The 22,050-nt window shown below is 39.6% G+C and overlaps 1 protein-coding gene across 1 annotated transcript in view; it reads left to right on the top strand.

Annotated features, from left to right (window-relative positions):
* The first annotated feature begins 12,348 nt into the window (after positions 1–12,348).
* LOC139136264 (mucin-22-like) overlaps positions 12,349–22,050 on the top strand; it is a 29,746-nt gene continuing 20,044 nt past the window's right edge. The window contains exon 1 of the mRNA XM_070703992.1: positions 12,349–12,354. Coding sequence (XP_070560093.1) covers positions 12,349–12,354 — 6 coding nt within the window. The remainder of the gene's footprint in view (positions 12,355–22,050) is intronic.

Genomic DNA, 22,050 nt, shown 5'->3' with positions numbered 1-22,050 from the left:
GGATTGTAAACAAGTAGTGGCATAGGGTTATGTCCTTTTAACAAGTTGGACAGAATTTTGTATGTCCTTTTACCAAGTTGGACAGAAGTAGGTATGCTATTTAATGTCAAAATTCAAATTATATGCAAGAAACTGGTCCAGCATGTCTGAGTAATGGCTGTTGACATAAAAAAGTCAGAATGCCATATGTGAACCAAAAATATCCTCATGTTCAGTACAGAAGAGTCTGCCTATAATTAGCTATTGATACTGCTAATATCAAAACGCCTTTCTTGACTGTTAATCTTTGTATGATCGACATCTGCAACAAGTGTCATTAGATTTAGTGCAGTCATTCAGAATATAGATCTCTAATTACAAACAATATTTCCCTATTCTGCCAATCATATATATATTATACAGACAGATATTGATACATAAAGACATACATACATGCGTACATTCATAATACACACATACAGGCATACATATATACATACAGACAGGCACACATACTTACAGACAGACATACATACATACATACATACATACATACATACATACATACATACATACATACATACATACATACATACATACATACATACATACATACAGACAGACGACATACCAACTTGACCGACTCGAACACACATCGAACAACATGATACGTACATGCCTACATAGATACTTGCCTACATACATACAGTCAGACACACCACTGTGTGAGCTCTCACTTCGAGATATTTACATTTAAGTGAGCTATCTAAAACATTATTGAAATCCGGTCACGACATGCGACATGCGACTTCAAAACTGCGACCTGCGTCCTGCGTAGGGTTAGTGTTAGAGGTTAGGGGTTAGGGTTAGGGTTAGGGTCTGAGGGTTAGGGTTAGGTTTAGGGTTTAAGTTAGGGTTACGGAGGTCGGACCCCCAACCAGAAGACAAGTTTTGTATTGAGCCTTGCCTCTCCCCAACGCTGCCGGCCAGAGCAACGTTGGGCCGCCAAGAGCCGACGCATCTCTGCGGCTGAGAGCCCACTGCAACCATACCCTGAAGTTGGACCCCCGACAAGAAGACAGGTTTTTTTTAGCCTTGCCTCTCCCTAACCCTGCCGGCCAGGGCAACGTGTAGCTAGGGTTAGGTTGCAGATCACAGTTTGAAGACTCAGGCCGGGGACGCAGGTCGCATGTCGTGACCGGTACGTGCGTCCCCGGCCTGCGTCTTTAAACTGTGATCTGCGACCTAACCCGGTACCCTAGCTACACGTTTCCCTGGCCGGCGGCATGGGGAGAGGCAAGGCTCAAAACTTGTCTTCTGGTTGGGGGTGCGACTTCCCTAAACCTAACGCTACCATAACCCTAACCCCTAACCCTAACCCTAACACTAACCCTATGCAGGTCGCAGTTTGACAAACACGCAGGACGCAGGTCGCAGTTTTGAAGTCACAGGTTGCATGTGGCATGTCGTGACCGGATTTTCATACATTATAGTCCAAACCAGGGACTATGTGCCATTGAGGCATGTGACTACTTCCCCTCCTGACATCAGGAAAATGGTCACATACCCTGGGGCACATAGTCTCATGTTTGGATATAGGATGTCAGTTAGGCCCTTTAAATAAAATTCTTTGTTTGCTGTCCACATGCTGGTAGGTTTTAAAAGAAAATTAAGAAAACAAACACAATATTAATCCTATACAAATAATAATATTATTTTTCCAAAAGAAATCAACTAATAATTGACCTTATGTTAATACACTTTTGTTTTTGTGTCATTTTTTCCCTTGCTGGCAAAATCCAAGGAAGGCAAACAAAGAATTTTCGTTAAATGCCCTTATGCACTAAAATGAAGCACAGCATGTTCTCACCTCCTCATAAAACTGAACCTCAAGGGTTGTACGCAAGTCTTCAATAGAACTAATTCTTCGAATGCAGTTTCCATAAGTTTTCTCCTGTCCACCATGATAAAGTTGGTTTCACCTTATCTGTCTGACTTTCAGATTCCACTTCTAAAGCTCTGCCGGTCACCATAACTCTCTGAAAATATCTTAATACTTCTATTGGGTTTGAAATATTGTGTTCATGACAGTACTTGATGGTTTGGTTGACAATTGTGTCAACTGTTTCTTCATCATCAGATGTGGGCTGTTAAAGATGAATTAATAAAACGTTACCATTAATTTGTGAATCTACATAATTTATACATAAGACATTGCATGTACAATATAATTGTCCATCAATAATAATTGAATTGCATATATCTATGTAGCTCATAAATGTCAACATCTTACATCAAAGTTTGAGCCAATGTGCAATATTTATTTATTTTTATCCAAAGAAAGCATCAACAAAAAATCCTGCACAAACCTAGGATTTGTAAAGACTGGCAGCATGAAACACTGAAAGATATGATTGGTATTTCAGCATACTGCGGCAGTTTGATGGACACATTAGTATTTTTGAAACAAGAAAAAAAGATTGCAAAAGTCATAAATTTAGGTATTTAAAGTAAGACAGGACTCACAAAACTATTTCCCTTCATGAAACTTTATACAGTGCATGTTTAATAGTATACTGGCTGTGTGCAGTTTGATAAACTTTGCTGGAGCATAATAAAATCAGAAAGTAATCATGACTGCAATGCCCATGAACATAATAAAAACATGACACAAGAGACTGAAATAGTGGAACTTGGATAAAACAATCAATAGATGTCTCTGAAAATTTAGAGATTAAACTCATCAATGAAGTGCTTTCCTGCAGAAACAGATTACCAGGCCTGATCTAAAATTTATTAGCATATAGTAAAGGCATTTTATTTTAGTGTATTACAAAATTTTGATTTCCAGCAAAATACTATAGCTTCCAGTACCTAATCCACTCACTGTTGAATAGTAAATAGATTACATCCACATTGCAGAACAAAAGTCTGACTGATTCATGATTTTTCACGGCCACATTGAAATAAACTGAGGACAATCACCAAAAATCAGTAATGTGCGAATAGTTATGAGATTTGCTTGTATGGAAAAGGAAAAGTAGAAGCTTAGTTGACTTTAAATCAATGAATCTATTTTATAACAGCGAGATGTTGCATTATCATGACTATCAAATGAAGTCGGTTTACTATCATTGCTATCCTCCCCCCCCCCCCCCCCAATGAAAACCTACTTCAAGTACACAGGTCGTTGTGTTCACATACACCCCACCTCACAGTATATAATTGACTTCATTTGATAGTCCAGCGTTTCCGTTACAATTTCAAAACTTGCGTATGATTTTACGCAACTTGGTTTTATTTGCGTAAAATGTATCAACAGCGCCTACGGTGTCGGTGGGAATCGGTGAGTTGGGCAGTCTTTTCTGTCGAACTTGGGTTTCCTTTAATGCGCATGCTCTATTAACAAAAAACAATAACCTGGGGGGATTCAAGGTATAGTAGCTGTACGCTTGCATTGCCGTGATGCATGTCTCGTATATGATGGTTGAGCAGCCTAATGACTTCATGTTCAAAGAAAATACTTTCTGACAATGAAATTAGTGTTTTCAAAGGGCCAACAAAAAGCAGATACCGATCAAAGTCCAGCGGGACCTCTCAAGATGCAACCCTACAGAGTCACCCGTAAACACTTTCCAAATAACATGCGACGTAATGACCATTAACTGTATTGTGTTACCAACAACGTAGACTCGATGGATTCTTGAATTCTTTGCAACTGTAGCGTCATTGTCTGTACATATAACGTAACTGATTGACATGATGCTTTGTGGTGATGAAATACAGTTGCGGTCCGCTAAAGTCTAAAATGTTGCAATATCATGATAAATGTCACTTGCAAGCAGGTGTATATGTTCTATTTTTGTCGTGCATTGAACCACGTTCAGGCAATGCATCCAGTACAGGCCAAGCGGCATTTCTCAATGCGTATTAGTTTACGCAGTCATGATTTTTTTTGCGTATTTCAGAACAATTTTGCGTAAAATACGCAGGATTTTGCGTTAACGGAAACGCTGATAGTCATGATAGAATTACACGTATTACAGTGGAATTTGATCGAGTGTCCGTTTTGCCTTGCAGAGCTCGACAAGTCCACATGTTGCTTATCATTAGAAAAGTAAACATTTGCAACAAATTCAGTCTTCGTCTTTGGTTGGTGTTAGATTACAGCGCGCGGCAAACGTTTCCCATACACTGTCTCGTCACGATCACTGCAGTCGTTTCAGCATGTCACTCACAACAAGCTTAACACTGCACTATGCACATTACCAGTTTTCTTTTAGGTGTTTACTTTTGAATTGGGAAGAAAATTATGAAGAAACAAGTAAATTCTTTGAAAAAAAATGTTCTTCTCCTCTCGATGTCAGCAATCACGACAACAGTTCCTTCAGCATGCAGTCTGTAGCATTGCCAGTGCAGTCTACTCTATCAACAAGTTTGACACGATACAACACTGATATATTGTCAAGCAGAAAATGCTAAACACTCCTGCATGAAACTTTAATCCCGCTTTCTCTTTTGTCTCAGCTAAATGAAATTTTCTCAATTGACACTTCTCTGAGCTACAAAATAGACTTGAAGAAAAGTGTTGATTTTGCACATGCAAGTGCAATTCAATCAACACGGTACATTTTGCGCCATTGAATAACACACCCAGTGTTTCTGAAATAATTCACTGTATTTTGGCACTTAATTTCCCGGACGACATCATACACGCCCAGCGTCAGTCCGGTTGATGTTGAGGATTGTTCGAGAAAAATATGCCAATGAGTTTTATCTGAGTTGTATTTCCCAAATCAAAGTACACAAAATTAGCTGAAAGAAAACTTTGATGATGTACTACAGCTATAGTGTGGCGTCAAGCTTGTTGTGCATGAGTGGCATGCTGAAACGACTGTCATGATTGTAGACTAGACAGTGTATGGGAAACGTTCGCCGCGCGCGCTGTATATCAAAGACTCATTTTGTTGCAAATGTATCAATTTGTTGTATCTGTACGAATTGTAAGCTACTTACGTCACCAACTTCACTTTCAGTCAGATCGACGGTTCCTTCAATACTACCGGGTTCTATCACGTTGGGTTCATCTTCGCGCGTTTCAGCGACGGTTTGCTCTCGTGTACCGCTAGCATGTCCAGCTTCCGGTACTTCTTGTACATCTCCTGGCAGTGCAAGTGGTGCTGGCGGGAGCTCATCCTCGGAATCAGAACTTCCGAGCATAGTACAGGTCTCAACATGTTTACGAAGGTCGTGCAAAGGGAACTCTGAGCTACACCCTCTGCAGGTTTCCTTTAAGGTACTTGAAGTAGCGGCACTATCAACATCGATAGCTTTGGTGCTCAAGTTTTTCTGGATCGGTCTTACGTATACTTTTGCTTGCGCGCCAAGATGCCCTTTCAACTCCGGCACGCTCCAGCGGCACTTCAACTCGTGCAACTCCCGGCAGTTCAAGATGCAATGTAATATTTCGAAGCCCCCGCAGTCCCTCAACTGCGGATAAGCAGACACGATTTGTCCATCACCTCCTGTTCCTCATCATTCTCATAAAAAATTACTTTCTTCTCGCCCAGTCCAGCTTTGAACAGTACCTGCCGCTCCAAACTCGTTGTATTGTCTTCGCTAGTCTGTCAGACAAGCACATGACTCGCAGAGTCCACGTTCTTTGCTCTCTTTGCTCTAGCCCGGCTGCCTCGCCCTCGCCCCTTCCACCTATCACCACCCTGTCTGTTTGCCGGGCTAAACAACATGTTAGCCTCTCTTCTGACTCTTGCTGCTGCACTTTCAGAAGAACCCGACGTAGAAGCCATATTATATTCATCACACATTTCACGGAGACTGAAGAGATCTCCGAACCTGGTCACACCGAATCGTCTGAGTTGATCATCGGACATTCTGTCGACCATTCGTGGGGTGATGCCATTTTCGTTGAAAACAGACCACAAGGTCGACAGACCTAGTCTTGTCAGAATGTTCTCCATATTTTAAGTGTAAGAAGCTGTGTGCATGGCAGGCAGCAGGGCAAAGGAAGGCTCAAAAGGGTGCACGCATTTGCTCCCCATGAGCAGTGAAAGCATTATGCGCATGCTCAATCTGTTGGCCCATGCCTACAGGAAAATTCATATTATGCCTACAGGCGTTTATTTAGAGACCAACTCTTTTTTATCAATAAACTCACAAAGTGTAATAAGACCACTTATTCTTGATTTCATTACATCGTATCACATGTATAGTTAACGTTTAAAAACTAAATTTCAAGATGTTAGACTTCTCATTAAAATACAAACACTTATTTGCATCCGATTAATAGGGGTTGTATGGTCCTCATCACTTCATGGAGAGTCCACATCACTATATAATAAATCACCATTACAACATAAGAAATCCACATCACCATATAACAAATGCGCATCACCGCATAACAAATATGCATCAAGATATAACAAACGCACATCACCATACAAAAAATCAGCATCACTATATGACAAATGCCATCACCATATAACAAACAAGCATCACCATATTACAAACGCACAGCACCATATAACAAATGTGCATCACCATATAACAAACGCGCATCACCATATAACAAACGCACAGCACCATATAACAAACGTGCATCACCATATAACAAACGCGCATCACCATATAACAAACGTGCATCACCATATAACAAACGGGCATCACCATATAACAAACGCACAGCACCATATAACAAACGTGCATCACTATATAACACGTGCATCACTATATAACAAACGCACAGCACCATATATCAAACGTGCATCACCATATAAGGGACTGGTCAGCTTCTTCAGCCTGGGGGGGCGGTGGATTCATGGGGGGGGGGGGTCACCCTGTTTTTGACTTTGGTGATAGGGGGGGTCACCATGTTTTTGAAATACCCAATAGGGGGGTCAGTGTGTTTTTGAATTTTGACACAGGCTCATCGTTGCCGAAAATGCTAGTGTCAGCCACAAATTTCTTCATTCAGTTGTATTTTTCGGCGCGCCCTTCGGGCGCGTAACTTTAATGATAAGTCATATTTTACAGCATGCCCAACTTTAACATATCAAACATACATACATCAGAGATATTTGTATGTTCAATTTTTTTCAGCGTGCTCTTCAAGCTAATTACTTTAACATATCAGACATTTTCAGCATGCCCTTCAGGTGCATGATTTTAATATACAAGGCATATATATCAGAGATATCAGGATGTTTCATATTTTCGGCGCGCCTTCGGGCGCCATATTTTAATAAATCAGAGATATCTTGATGTTTGCAAAGTGAAAGTGTACATTATAAAATCTGCATTTCATATGAAAAGGAGGACAAATTCCTGATACTTTTCTGTTCTCTCTATGAGAATTCAGTATGAGAAAGCAACATGCACAAATATTTCACAATATACATTTGATACAGTGACTTATTTTATGGATAGAAAAATGACAAGATATCTTTCCTTCTCATTGATGCAATATTTTCCTTTGTGTCACAGGTTTCTGTAGAAAGATGCTTTTTTATGAACAAAATGACAGTTAAAAAAGGCAGTTTTTGTCATTATTAGCTGTGCTTTTATGGTTTCAATGTTACAAGAAAAGGTCCTCTCAGACACTGCACACATCAGATTTGGCTAAAAAAGCTCTCTATGGCTCCTCAGGAGATTTAATTGGATGGTTAGCAAGTCTTAACACCCATCAAAGTTTTTGATTCACTGCTTTTTCCTCTTTGATATTAATGATTGACATCCATTTCTGTACAACAGTTCAGGACATCTGGTTAAGCATAGAAAGTGTGAAATACATTCACAGCTCATTCACAATACAGCTCATTCAAAATATACTGTATTCAAACTTTAAGATTGACACTTTGAAATTCCTATCTTACAACTGACATGTTAACAATTTCATTAAAAAACATAGAATGACTATTTACAATATAAATATATATGTAAAATGTAAAATATAATATATATGTATTTATCACACGAATTCCCACCTGTGTGACGTAAACAGGACGGATAAGAAATCAGAATTACCCCTGTTGTACGTCATCAACCGGACTTTTTTCTTGCATGGTACCCTTCATGCGGGTCGCGACGTGAACATAGACCGATTTGTCGTGATCGATGCCATGTGCCATGCTCTCAAGACACTTTTTCAAAAAAGGTGACCCGATAAATTCACACATGGATAAACATAAATAGAAGGCATGTCCAGCGAAATTTCGAGTCGCTAAAACTATAACTGTTCCCGAGAATCGAATGGGGATACCGCCGATCCAGTCGAGTCGCCTCGTAAGGCTCAATGTGGACGTCGTACCTGGCGATCCCGGTTGGCGATAAACCTAAAATCTTCACCTCAACGGAAGTTCAACTGAAGAGGAGTACAGTATAATCTTCGGGAAAGCGACATACAGGCACAAGCATAAAGTCATTCGACTAACAACGATAAATTTCCTTCATCATACAAAAAATTCCGTAAATTCTTGCTCGGAATCAAACCTGTAGCGGCGTAAGGTTGTAGCGCTATATGCGAAGACATCAACTGTTGAGCTGTAGGCTATAAGCTAATGCATGCAGCGCTGTTGAATCCGATGTACTTCGAAAGTTGACTCAGACAACACTCAAAACAGAGTTTCCGTCAAGTAAAATTAGGATGTATCTACGGGTGAGATATATGTCACTGCAAACATCAAAATCCTTAAGACGAAAACATTGACGACCGAGATCGGGATTAACGAGTTGACACCGGCATGGCAGAGACTGGTGACGGCAGCGTTGTGGGCGTAAACATGCAATTAGGTACACTCTGTGTGTCATCGAACGGAATCTTTCGCGCTCGCCACGGTCGTAAACTTGTGTGATATTTGAAAAGCCACGGAATCTCTGAGAATGATAATTACTGTTTCGATCGTGTCGTTGCATTTACTTCATAATCTATTTGTAAATATTCTGAATAACTCTGAATACTGTGGTATCCGTCGCTAGCACGATGAAAGTTATGTCGACCGTACCGATGGCCGACTTGCCTTGGAATCGGTACAGCGCGAGACAATGATTGACAGGTTCACGTGACCGAATCCGTATGTCTGGTTGGTGGAGATACTATTTCATGAAGCAAATTTCAGCTTGATGGGATTTATGAATGAAAGTATCTCCTGGGTGACGGGCCGCTTTACTCTTTAAATGAAAGTAATCCGCGTAAGTAAAACACAAATCGCGACGAAAGTCATGCAATTTGTTACGATAATTTTGATCCATCTACGTCAAAAGAAAAATAAGAAGACTGTTCATGTGATAAATATATAATCCCATGGTATTTTTCTCTGTTTGACGTCATCGTATACTCGGTGTTTTCGCGGAGCCGCATCGTATACGAGTGTTTTTCGCGGAGCCGCACAACTTCTCGCCTTCGGCTCGAAGTTGTACGGCTCCGCGAAAAACACTCGTATACGATGACGTCAAACAGAGAAAAATACCATGGGATTATATATAATTATATATATATATATATATATATATATATATATATATATATATATATATATATTATATATTATATATATATATATATATATATATATATATATATATATATATATATATATATATATATATTGTCCACCTTTTGTTTTACCTATGTCGCGCGCCGGGGGGGGGGTCACCCTGTTTTCAAAATTTGGAATGGGGGGGGTCAGCCACTTTTTGACGTCGGCAAAAAATAATCCACCGCCCCCCCCCCCCAGGCTGAAGAAACTGACCAGTCCCTAACACATGCACATTACCATACAACAAATCAGCATCACCATATAACAAACGTGCATCACTATATAACAAACGCACAGCACCATATAACAAATCAGCATCACCATATAACAAACGTGCATCACTATATAACAAACACACAGCACCATATAACAAATCAGCATCACCATATAACAAACGTGCATCACTATATAACAAACACACAGCACCATATAACAAATGTGCATCACCATATAACAAATGCACATCACCATACAACAAATGAGCATCACCATATAACAAATGTGCATCACTATATAACAAATGTGCATCACCATATAACAAATGTGCATCACCATATAACAAATGTGCATCACTATATAACAAATGAGCATCACCATATAACAAATGTGCATCACCATATAACAAATGTGCATCACTATATAACAAATGTGCATCACCATATAACACATGCACATCACTATACAACAAATGAGCATCACCATATAACAAATGTGCATCACTATATAAAAAATGCACATCACCATTTAACAAACGCACATCACGTTATAACAAATGTGCATCTCCATATAACAAATGCACGTCACAATATAAAGGATTGCTATCACCATATAACAAATGCTCATCACCATATAACAAATACCCATCACTGTATAACAACTGCGCATCACATAATCAATTTGCTCGTTACATTGGCAGTGTCTTTATCGTTTGTTCAATTGCTTGCTGACATATATTGTTTCTCAACCCGGTATGCCAAGTTTTACTGAGCATGGGAAAGTCGGTAACCTTACAACCAAACACCGGTCAAAAGAACAAACAAACAAAAATCTGACTTGCCACCATAGTTTCCAAAGCATCGCTCTCTCACGCAGAAATCAAAACGAAAACAAAAAGGGCATTCATCAAAAGTCAGACGAGTGGTTTGTGTAACAAACAGTCATGTAATTGTGTGCATTCTTTCCTTTGTTGCTAATCCGAAAATGAAACTAAATGACACGGAGCCTTGACAAGATTTGATACGGTGACAATTCAGCAATTACAATTATCTTTACTTGTTCATTACATACGCGTTGTAGCGAAAAGATTACGTGAACTTGCAATTCAAGGATTACTCAAGCTTGTGCATTGTAGTTAATGCAAACCGTTTAATTTTCTGGGTGGAAACCGAAGACGAAGAGCTAGTTCATGAGAAAATCCCCCTACACACCCCTCTTTTTACATCCAACACGAACGAACCTACATTGCCGTAGATATGGTCGTGATGAATGAACTTGAAAGGCTAATTATAATAACATGCTAATTAGAACCATGGACAGCAGAACATGATGATCTCGTAGCTTCTGCTTATTCTACGGAGTTAGTACAGTGTATTGAGGGCCAGGTGACAATACAAGTCAAACCAAAAGGTGAAAATTGAAAAGACTTTGCACCCACTTTTGTAATAACTTTCACAAAACAAGTGTCAATCTGAAATTTGCACTTGAATACGTTAATTTCAAAACGGTCTCAAGGAATAAAACGACTGGGAGTTTTCGCGGTGTGTGCAATACAGTATAGAACTGACTGACGTGCACGCGATGTAATCAAAACTGAACGAGCTTAAAAGCATTATTTGTCTAAAAGCGGATGGCCAAATATCGATAATTTTGGTAACTACATATTGTTGAAATATCGGGCGCCGACTTGCGAAGGTTAATCACTTGTTGGCAAAGTGCAGCCATTCGCGACGCATTTTGGTATTGTATAATACGCGTGGTTTGATAGAAACTGCTTTTGTGATATCCTTGCATCAGGAAAAACTAAATCTGTTAACCGGGGTTTCATTCTTTTGAAAAAGCGAAGTAAAAATTTTGGCATTTCGAAATGCTACCAACTCGGAAACAGCTAACCACGTGGAGTAACCCGTTTTAGCAATAGCTCGTCAAATGTGCCGTGCAAAGCCGATTACGTCTTTGGACCATAATCACTTGGACAAGTTTACTAATCTACTTTGTGGCGATAATCGCGTGTTGACCTTGAATTATTATACGATTACACCTGGTTGCCAATAAACATTTCCGTAGAGTCTGGGAAGTACTTGATACAACGGCGTAAAATTGTAAACACTGTGTGGTATCGCTGCGGTAAATCAACAAAAATGCCTTTCTTTTTCTGGGGTCAATGACCGCCTCTTGTGGCCGATTAATATGTTGTCTCCTGCCCTATCTATATACCGACTTGAAACAATGGCGCACGCTGACGTTTAATGCAATTTAAATTCTTATAATAGTAAAAGTATTCAATTCAGCGAGGACGCAATGTAACACTGATACTGACGCGTGTTTGATTAGGCGGATCAGAAACTAATCCGATAAACATGGACCCTGGACTGCCGTGATGAACTCGTAATCTGTACATGTAGAAGCGCAAACCATGGTCAGTAGAGGGGGAACTACCTCCGCTGTCTATGTGCAAACCAAAAAATCTTTTGTCAGTATCATCAGACTCTAGCTGTAAGACCTGCCGCTGTGGGCGCTAATTCCTTACAAAATACCGACATACTCGCGTTACAAAAAGGATACCAGCGGAACGCCGTCAAACTGTTGTATCGGTTTAACCATGGAGGTAGGAAGAGTCTACCTCTATGAATAGGCTAGCAAAATGACACCTTTTTGAAGTGATTTTTTTTTATTCTGCTTATCGGAACATTCGTTTCCAAGATAAACTATATTCCACAAAGACCATCCGCTGATGCCAACCAATAATAATAACACCTTTATTTATTTACATCGATGTTAGACATATTGTTTTACGTGTTGAACTTCGCTATCGGTAAAAAACCATCGTTCTTGTAAAATAAGTTCTAGATTAATTAAAATTCATTGTTAATTAGAAATAGATGAGGTAATGATCGACCCCTTTACATGAATAGACAAGCTGTCGTGGGGGCTGAGATACAATTGCGAGAACCACGGATTGAAAACGTAGAATCGCTTAGCACCCACTCTTTCAATATAATTTTGAAAGGTCGTGTCAAACACAACATTGACGCCTCGTTAAAACGATTCTATGAGTGTCAAATTTCGATATACATATCGTTTGTGACAGAAAGCAGATCCAAGAGAGTTGAATGGCATATCTTTACTGATTTTACTCAAATTTCTTTGATCATATTTCAAAAGTAAATTAATTTCTAGACAAGTACATTTTATTTAAGGGTATCTTTGATAAGGAGGAATGATAAGGAGATATTAACTTCTTAGAGTCTATGTCGACGACGCCATCTCGGCAGGTGTAAGTCACGTGCACGTGTACATATGTTATAATTTCTCTTGTTTTCAAGAAATGGATACAGTTTGCCAAACTTACAAACTTACTTTTGACATCCGCGACATTTCTGATCAACAAAAGTTCGAAAGTTTGCTCGTTTTTGTTCTGCTTAATTTGGTTGGTTCTCTCCCAATGTTTCCATTTCCCCCTTGAATGTGTCTGTTCAATGGTGTTGTTCGGTTGTTTTTTTTTTGCGCTATTGTTACTTAAATTGAAAACGTTTTGTTCTTCACAAAACTATTCATAAGAGTTTGGCTCTACAGAGACCCCGCAACGCCAGGGTCTACCGTTTTACAAACAGTGGTAGCTGTGTTTCCAACATTTGTAAAAGCAACGGGGAAAATATTATGCCATCGGTGTCTTTCTGATTTCACCGAGTAAATACAAATTGATACGCAGGAAGCTACGTGCCTCAGGGGTGTTTATCACGTGACATAAGGCAAATATTCTTCTCATAGAATTCTCCTATGCCTACAGTCGGCTAAGCACATCAATATGATTTAATCAAACACAAGCAGTTTGATGAAAATTAAGTCCTATAGAATACAATCAACAGCATAGGGAAAATACGAAGTTTATTGGTTTTGTAAAACTTTCTTTTATGCTTTTAATTACTCTATCAATCCAAGCTGAGCATATTTACTTAAGTGCAGACACGCCCGGATGTGGACTTTGGCGCTTAACACCTAATTTTTCCAACAAACAATAATCAAATGACGAGCGCGCTTCAGCCTCCCTCGAAAAATGAAAATATTATGACATGAGATTAAGTATGCATGCATCTTGATTTGCATGACAATTGCATCGGTCTTTTTCTTCATGTCCTGCTTGGTCCAACCCTCCGGCAAAACTACTTCTCATTGCTGCTTTCTTGTGAACGATCTTTTCTTTTCAATTTTCCACATTTTGTTTGTAGTATTTCCCTTTTATGTTTGGAATATTCTGATGTGTACCACCTGTAGTGGTGCTTACAGTAGCTTCAACTGCAGACAATCATGCATTGTATCGCAAGCGTGTCGATCGGCACGACCCCAAGGTGTTTCCCGCGGCTCGCATTTCCAAACAAGGCACGTGTGGTAGATTGTACAAAACATTACTGCTCCAAACGCGCGGAGAAATCGTTACAGCATTTGGGTCTGACTGGTCCTAGTCCTTTCTCTTTTCTCGGGCGTGTGCGGCAGTTTCAGAGACTGCCGGCCATGGCACGATCTACGCGACAACCTGCTCGAGTATATTGTGGAGGTATCATTGTATGATGCAGACCTGTGTGCTACGCTACCTCCAAGCTTCAATATACTCTGTTTTGATATTGATAATGTGACCCAACCGTTTGAAAGATGACGGTTATCTCGACTTGCTTGCCTACAAGTCAATAAGTTATCGATGAATAATCTGATGTTGCAGATACCCATCTTAGTCAAAGCAACGTTTGAAAGGAAATTTCGCATTGGCTCACTCCGTGAAAGAGTGGAAATACCTGTCCACAAAAAGTTCAGTGTGAAAGTAATTCTCCATCGACGACCAAAGAACTGTTACGTAAAGTCATTTTTCCATGACAACAAAAAGCTGTCTTCTGAACTGGTGATAAAGTTAGATTGAAACAAACCAATTGCCATGATGTGTTAAAAGTATGTTATCTTTTCGTGAGATTCTAGGACTGACTTTTTACTTTTATCGACCAAAGAAGACTATTTTAGCAATGTAGACTACTTCGACTTTCCGCACTCAAACAAAACATTGGCCAGTCTCCAATCAATAAGTTACTTATACAAAACAAAAAAGCATCAAGTTGACAACTGCAGGACCTAGAAATGTTGTTATAGAAGACTTGCAGCATATTTACATCACAATACTGTATAAAATTATAAAGCTTTCATCTAAACGTCAGACGACTACCAAATGTCATCGTCTGAGTTTGTACATAGCCCGCTAACGACTGTTTATCGAGATACATTTTTGAGCAATTATTAGGAATTTGACCCTACGTATCATCGACAGTTGCTACTGTCCTTGTTGTACATCAGGAATCTGTCAAGCTGTTTGAATACAATTTACGATTGAAGTCAATGATGGCCAACACAAGTCAGACGCCTCCGTGTGTCGGGGATGTCTTTGTAATGGATCATTTGAAGAAGTGACCGTTGAGGGCGGTAAGATTGGCGGACAAGGCTTTCAGAAAAACCAGGAGTAAGTAACCTTCAATTAAACCGAGAGGTCCTCCGAATGAAGAAACTTTAACAGAAAGTGAACGACTTTTCATTATTTGGTATCGATGCAATGCCCATTTGGTGTTAATAACCATGTAAATATTTGTATCACCTTCCAGTGTCGGTTTCGCTTTCGTCATCACAGAAAAAACATAACGTCGGTGGGAAATTTTGGTTTTTATGAGTCGTGACTATCGTCACTCATCATTTAAATAGATAGACGACATAAACTTTATTCTCTCGGCGGTCATTGATCAACCTTACAGCAGATTCATAACCATGTGCCTTGTTTATGTCAAAAACTAAATTCCTTGAGCATCGGTACAACGTTCTGTACAATTAGCGGTAGAGATGATAATTGGTGACGAAAACCACGGAGGTCAATGAACTCAGAGTTTGTAATTGTTGGAGGGAATGTGAAAGGGACAAAATACTTTAACAAGACGAAATAGATTTGATTACACATCTTAGATTTTCTTTCGAGAGAAAGTGTCACGAAGCCGGTAGCTTGAAGAAGCGATTAAAATAATGTCTGTCTCTCTCCACAAGTGAGGGTCGTACTAGCTATTTGTAACCGATTATTCTCCATGTTCAGCTTGTAACCTATGGCGTTCTTGCGATCACAACGCATGAAGAAAACCTCTGTAATACGAGAGACATGAAACGGTTTTCTCAAGTAGACCTCTGTCCGTGTAAAGCAACATGTATATGAATGTATCTTTACGAAATATGTGGATACGTTTATCGTCTTTTAATGTCTTAATGTCAGAATGTTCTGAACAAACGTAAAGAGAACACTATTTCGATGTTAAAGCGTTTATTCTGAATAACAATAATATGGGTGGATAATTACGCGGGTGGTTTATTAGACCCCTGTGTCTGTTACCGATCAATAACCTTTTGATTTTCACAGACAGAAAGTGTGCCGACTCTTTGACTTCTCCGGACGAAGATAATGTCATCGACTTGCAGCGCTTGAATTCGGTGAACGACAGAAAGACTTTTGGTTTTAATTCCACCACCGAAACACTCGAAGTTTCTTCAAACTAATGCCAATCATTACGCAAACTGTGAGATAGTCTGTGACAAAATTGCGCACCGACAGACGAGTGTGCCCTCCTCAGCAAAGATAACGCGAGCTTCGAGTTAATTGCCGCTGAAAGTACAGTTGTTCAGGTGTGATCTTGCTGAGAAGATAAGCTGTCGACAAATCGATACATAATCATAATGAGATAGGAAAAATTCGATGGCAAATTAGGGTCTGTTTTGAAAAGACCACAAAGACAGTTTAATTCTACCAGGTGTAATCTGCCTCCCTGATACTGTAAACAGGTCGATGATGAAACTCGATGGATCAACTATCTGTCCATGCCAACAGCGTACAATGTCGTGGGAATAGGAACCGTGTATCGTCTGTATACGGTAGTATGGTATCCAATGACAGTATCCAATGACATACATAATGACACGATGATAGTGTACTTGTTAGGTGCAATGTTTCACAGCCTATAAATTGATATCCTGCAAAAACGTCTATAGTGGAGTTTATCCCTAGATATACAGTATTCGTGATTGAAGCCATGATTTTAATTAATGCGTTTCATACTTGGATCAAGTTTATTGAAAAATTCTATATCATATCATGTTGCTGTAAAAGGTTGCACATTGCCACAGTTTCAACGATGTAAAGTTTAAGATATCCGCGTTTTCTTCTTTTCTTCTTAAAATGATATAATATTTAGCTCTCCCAGGATGTAAAATTCACTGAATAACAGTATTTTTGAACACTGCTATAATAAGATCACCAAGAAGACACCTCATATAGTTTGTAAATTCTAGCTATGATATTCTTAGAGAGTTATTATATGCTGTTAGAAAATGCGATGTCTTTGTGACAGGGCTCCAGTGCGTCTGCAAATCATAAAGAATCGCCGAGACAGTTTGCCGACTTCTTAAAATACTGCTGCGATTGTCGGTATTAACGCCACCATCTCCCGTTCGCAGTACCCGTTGCCGGTCAACAACAAACGAAGAGAACTGTCGTTACCGGGCAGCAATCTAACAACCATGTTACCAAAGGACGTATTTTTGTTTTAAAGCCGCACTTTTCAATCCCAGGTTTTCGCATTAGTGGAGTTCTCCTCCCAGTCAAACACATGGCCAGTACGATGTTTGACTTCTATTACATTAATTACACAAACTGATTTCAATCTTTTGTCACCTTTTGCTAATCCTGCAAATAGAGCTTATATAACCGTTTGATTGACGGTCGGTTCAAATTGCCAACGGTCATTTATTCCCCAGCACCACACTCGAATTTCCTTAAAAAACGTCTTCCAGTCACGTTAGAATTTGAATATAACCACAGAGTTCGATCGGCAGCAGCTTCGTGCTGACCGCTTGGCAGTCTGTCAGCATTTTTGCGGTCGGAAAAAACTAAAAAGTGGCATTTTCTGGAGCGTGTGCCCTCATGTTGCCTGTTTGGTGTCCACTTACACAATGAACGCCGCCATAGGTTGGCGCCCTTTTAAAGGGAGGCTCCGCCTTTAATTAAGACGCTATTATCTGTTAATTAGTCTTAATCCGGAGTTTTCGGTTACCTGGAACACAGTATCTCCATCACGTGACTGCAACCATTGACCCTCAAAGGGCTATGCTGGAAGGTGGTCCGTGCAAAGAGTCTGCGTAATATCCTATAAAAACTTCTGCGCTGAGTGACTCCTTATAGTCCATGTACTGATGTGGTCCCAGTATTTTTCATACATGACACAATAAAACACTTTGGGCAAATTCGTGTAAATTTGTGTAAATTTTACACTTCCGTGGATAATTCGAATTGCACTCACCCAGATATTCATAGAAATGAAACAGATATGGAAGAGTCGATAGGAACCACATAAACTTTGTCGCGCGTGTCAAGAGGTTGAATTTGACTCCGTTGACAAACCCAATGTATTTGTACAGTGCGAATGAACGAAGTCAAACGCGGGATATCATAGTTGATCAGTACAAGATGCAATTTGTCGGCTGTCGGAAAGTTCCTCTACGGCTATGTTTTAGAATATTTCCCGCCATCTGCATTGTTTGTCTACATCAAGTAAATGCCGACTCAAAGGCTTATTTCGCGGTAATTTTAAAGTGAACAACAAATATGTGTACATAGAGGAGATAACAAGATCGATCAGAAGATGGCGCGGTCTCTGTAATTTCGCGCGTTATTTATCGTGACCTCGTGATCAAAGACTGATTCACAAATACCTACCCGGTCAGATAAATCCAAATGCCTAGAATTCCAAGACGCCAATTATAGAGCACACTTCATACCTAATGATTCTTATGGATACATGATTTATTTTAATCAAATTATGTATCAAGGTCAAGACTATGTACTCCCTAATTATATAACGATAAGAATAATGATATCATCCTCGTCTTCAATCACTGAGTACCTGGACACTGTAACTAATTTGAATAATCTAATGGAAAAATACGATAACTTGATCAAGATAAAAAAAATAGTTATTTCAAGAGTACAGTAAGATCGAAGAGCTTTCCAATTTATGCAGATATTAGTATGTATGTCATCAACTGTAGGTATTTAACAATGAATAATGCTTTCTTTCTGATGAACCTCAATGACAAGTTGGAATACCTTATGTTAACCATGTTCCAACACTGTATAATGTTCCAGGATGATGTGACATGTTTGTCAGTTCTCAACTCTTACACATAGTGGGCATTGAAAATCTACAACAGCTCATAAGTATAACGCTTGCCGTAAAAATTCAAAAAGTGTTATCAATAATAACAATACGTGTAAACAAAGTGGAATCTATTCACACCTATAACCTATAGGCTTGTGTCAGACATTGAGATTGTCTTGCCAGGGAATTTGCCCACAAGATTACAATTTCAGTGGGAAAAAAGGCTATTGTGATACCTCCATAATGCTCTTGCAGACTAGAAGAAACTTGATCCCTGGGATCGAGTCCCCACCCTTTACGTCAAGTAATAAGTCGCCGGCTTTGAGAGATGCGACAGACATTGATAAATAGATTAGCGTCGAAAATCCTGTGTTTTGGAGAATTAACAGATTACGGAACAGCGTGTTTGAATAGATTACAGAGACTGTTTATTCCGTGTTTTCCGATATTTCTGGAACAATTCCGACCTTTGATAGGTAAACAGGTCGATATCGCAACCCCTCGGCGACTATAGCAACATAGTGTCATAAAGCCAACAATCTCCGAAGATTTTGAAGAAAGACGGGGTTTGAAGACAGAGAAACAGGATTTGTTACATCTCGGAAATATATTCACAATTTGAATCATAGTCATTTTTTCAAGAAAGTCATAACTTTATAATTATCACGCGTTGTGCAATTTACGTTAGACATTTGGATTTGCACGGTAATATTTTAGCTTAGAAAGAACGCAACAGGTTTTCGTTTTGCCTATCTTTTGTTGATAAAGTCCAAAGTTGAAGGTTTTCTTTTGCATATTTTTGAAATGTGGCCGTCCATCACTCGTTACTGTAGTTTGACAAGGTTTCGGCGCTAAATCCTACCAAAAGCGTCCAGCATGCCTTGCCACCTATCCGTATCCAAGAACAACCGCCGACTGGAGACATTTAATCCGTCCAAATATATTATTATTGTTCTACAGTCTGGTTTGTCCACATCTTGATCATACAAACTAAAGAAAACATTTATATTAATACAAAATCCGATAATCCGAACAATCCACCAGCATCACCAGTCAACGATTCTATCCTCCAATGACGAGAATCAACAGGTGGTTGGACGGTAACGAACGCATGCGCACAGCCGCACCGTTCAAATACGGCTACTTGTACGGTTAAAACATGCAAAGTAGTCAAAAAGGAAGGCGAAAGATAATATGCCAAAAATAAACGATGGGCCTGGTTTTGAACACAAAGACAAAGCAATGTGAGCAATTGAAACCTTATTATCGTACTTAACATGTATACTTGCGCATTTGTATAAATCTAAGAGCGATATTTTCAGCTTCAAAGGTCTAGGACTTCAGGTCAGGCCAAGAACGACATATGGACACACAGAACTAATCTAAGATACAAGGCCACACCTTTGAACGTAGCTTGTTCCACTTACTTTGTAACAGACTTTCTCCAAGTCTGTGGGCATATAAGTATCAAAACATATAATAAATTGAAGGACTAAACATCAGCAGACCGACGCGCTAATGGTAGGCTGTTGCGTAGATCATAGAGTGAACGCCTTGGCCAGCTAGTAACTCAGCTGTCGAGAAAAGCCAGGCGACTGGGGACTAGTCTAACTTTATAACAATTGTTGTTTTTGCAAATTTGAATTAGAGATTCTTCTCTATGTGAAAAAGCTTTCAAAAATTGACTGACAGTGTGTTTCTGTAATGAAATGTGTCACATTGAACTGATATTTACGTACAAGTAGTTTCCTCTCCCGAGTAGCAAATTATGTCTTGCGCCCCCATGCGACAGTAATGGGAGATTGTGGAAAAGCATCGCAAAAAAACTCCGCACACAGATTGCACGCTAATTTGACCCAGTTCGGGTTACAAAGAGCGCCATCTGCACATTCAAGTTACATATGTTCATAGGAATTTGCTCCGAGCAATCAATTAAATAAATCGTTTTATTTTTCAAGATTTCAAAGGGATTTATGTGCGGTTTTTATGGGATGCCACTCTCTTGTTCCTAGTCAGGGTTTTTATTCGTGTACCACGATGCGTGGTCGGTGGGCGTGCTGGCAGGCAACGTTCATTCCAATGAACGCCCACCACGTCCACGCATCGCTGCGTCCGTTCTCCGGCACAATGATTGATTTGTTCCGCAGTACGAAGTGAATCCATAGTTCTAGGTTTATTCAAGTTTTTTCTTTGATCCCCGGGAATAATATGACATTCCACTTTACACCCACGTTCACGTTACTGACGTCATTATGATCCATCGGCTCACTCGATGACACTTTGTCGTTGAATGACTTTGCAAACAGCTGTCAGTAGAGAAAATACCGGCGTTGAGAACTGCTTTGGAGTTTCCTTGTAGGCCTCCACAAAAGCGTACATCATTCATATTTACCTATGATGAAAACTGGAAAAAAATAAATTTTCGAGAGTTAGAGGCCAGCAGAATAATTAATGTCTTTTATCGTGTTTCCTAAATTGTTCGTTTCTTCTCCGCGAGTCTTATCAGGTTGTCTTGGTTAAAAGCCGAGTTTTCAATGATCAGTTACGCGGTCGAAGAGAAACAAGGAAAACGTCAGACTCGGCTTGAGCACGCGCATAGCGTAACCGTGAACCTCGTTGCCAAAATATGTGTTAATATCGAGTTTATAATGTGAGTCACTGAGCTTCGTCGCGGATAAAGCGCTGGACAGAGCTGTACAGAAAACTTTTTTCCCGGACCCTACGACTTCAGTTTGACCGGAAGTGACCAGGCCAATGTTTAAAAAATGCTCGCCACGGACAAATGGTCCATGTCAAACCTTGCATTACTCATAGGTGAGTAGTGGCAGTACGCGGATACTTCAAATATCGTCCTTGTTCACCGGTAAACGCAAGTCAAGACGGAGGGATAATGTTGAGCATTATTGCCCAGAACATTTACCTGCGTATGGATAGACTTGTTTAAATGCTCAGATATAAATAAAGTTGGTCATTGAACGGAACTTTCATTATATTCTCTCTGCGATACTCTGCTGCGTAAAGACAACAGATACGAGTACGACTTCGATACAAACACCAACATTGACTTCTACATTTCAACA

Source organism: Ptychodera flava, chromosome 7 (assembly GCF_041260155.1).
Source record: "Ptychodera flava strain L36383 chromosome 7, AS_Pfla_20210202, whole genome shotgun sequence".
NCBI classification, from domain to species: domain Eukaryota; kingdom Metazoa; phylum Hemichordata; class Enteropneusta; family Ptychoderidae; genus Ptychodera; species Ptychodera flava.
Note: the sequence above shows the minus strand (reverse complement) of the source record. Positions and strands in the feature narration are given on the sequence as shown.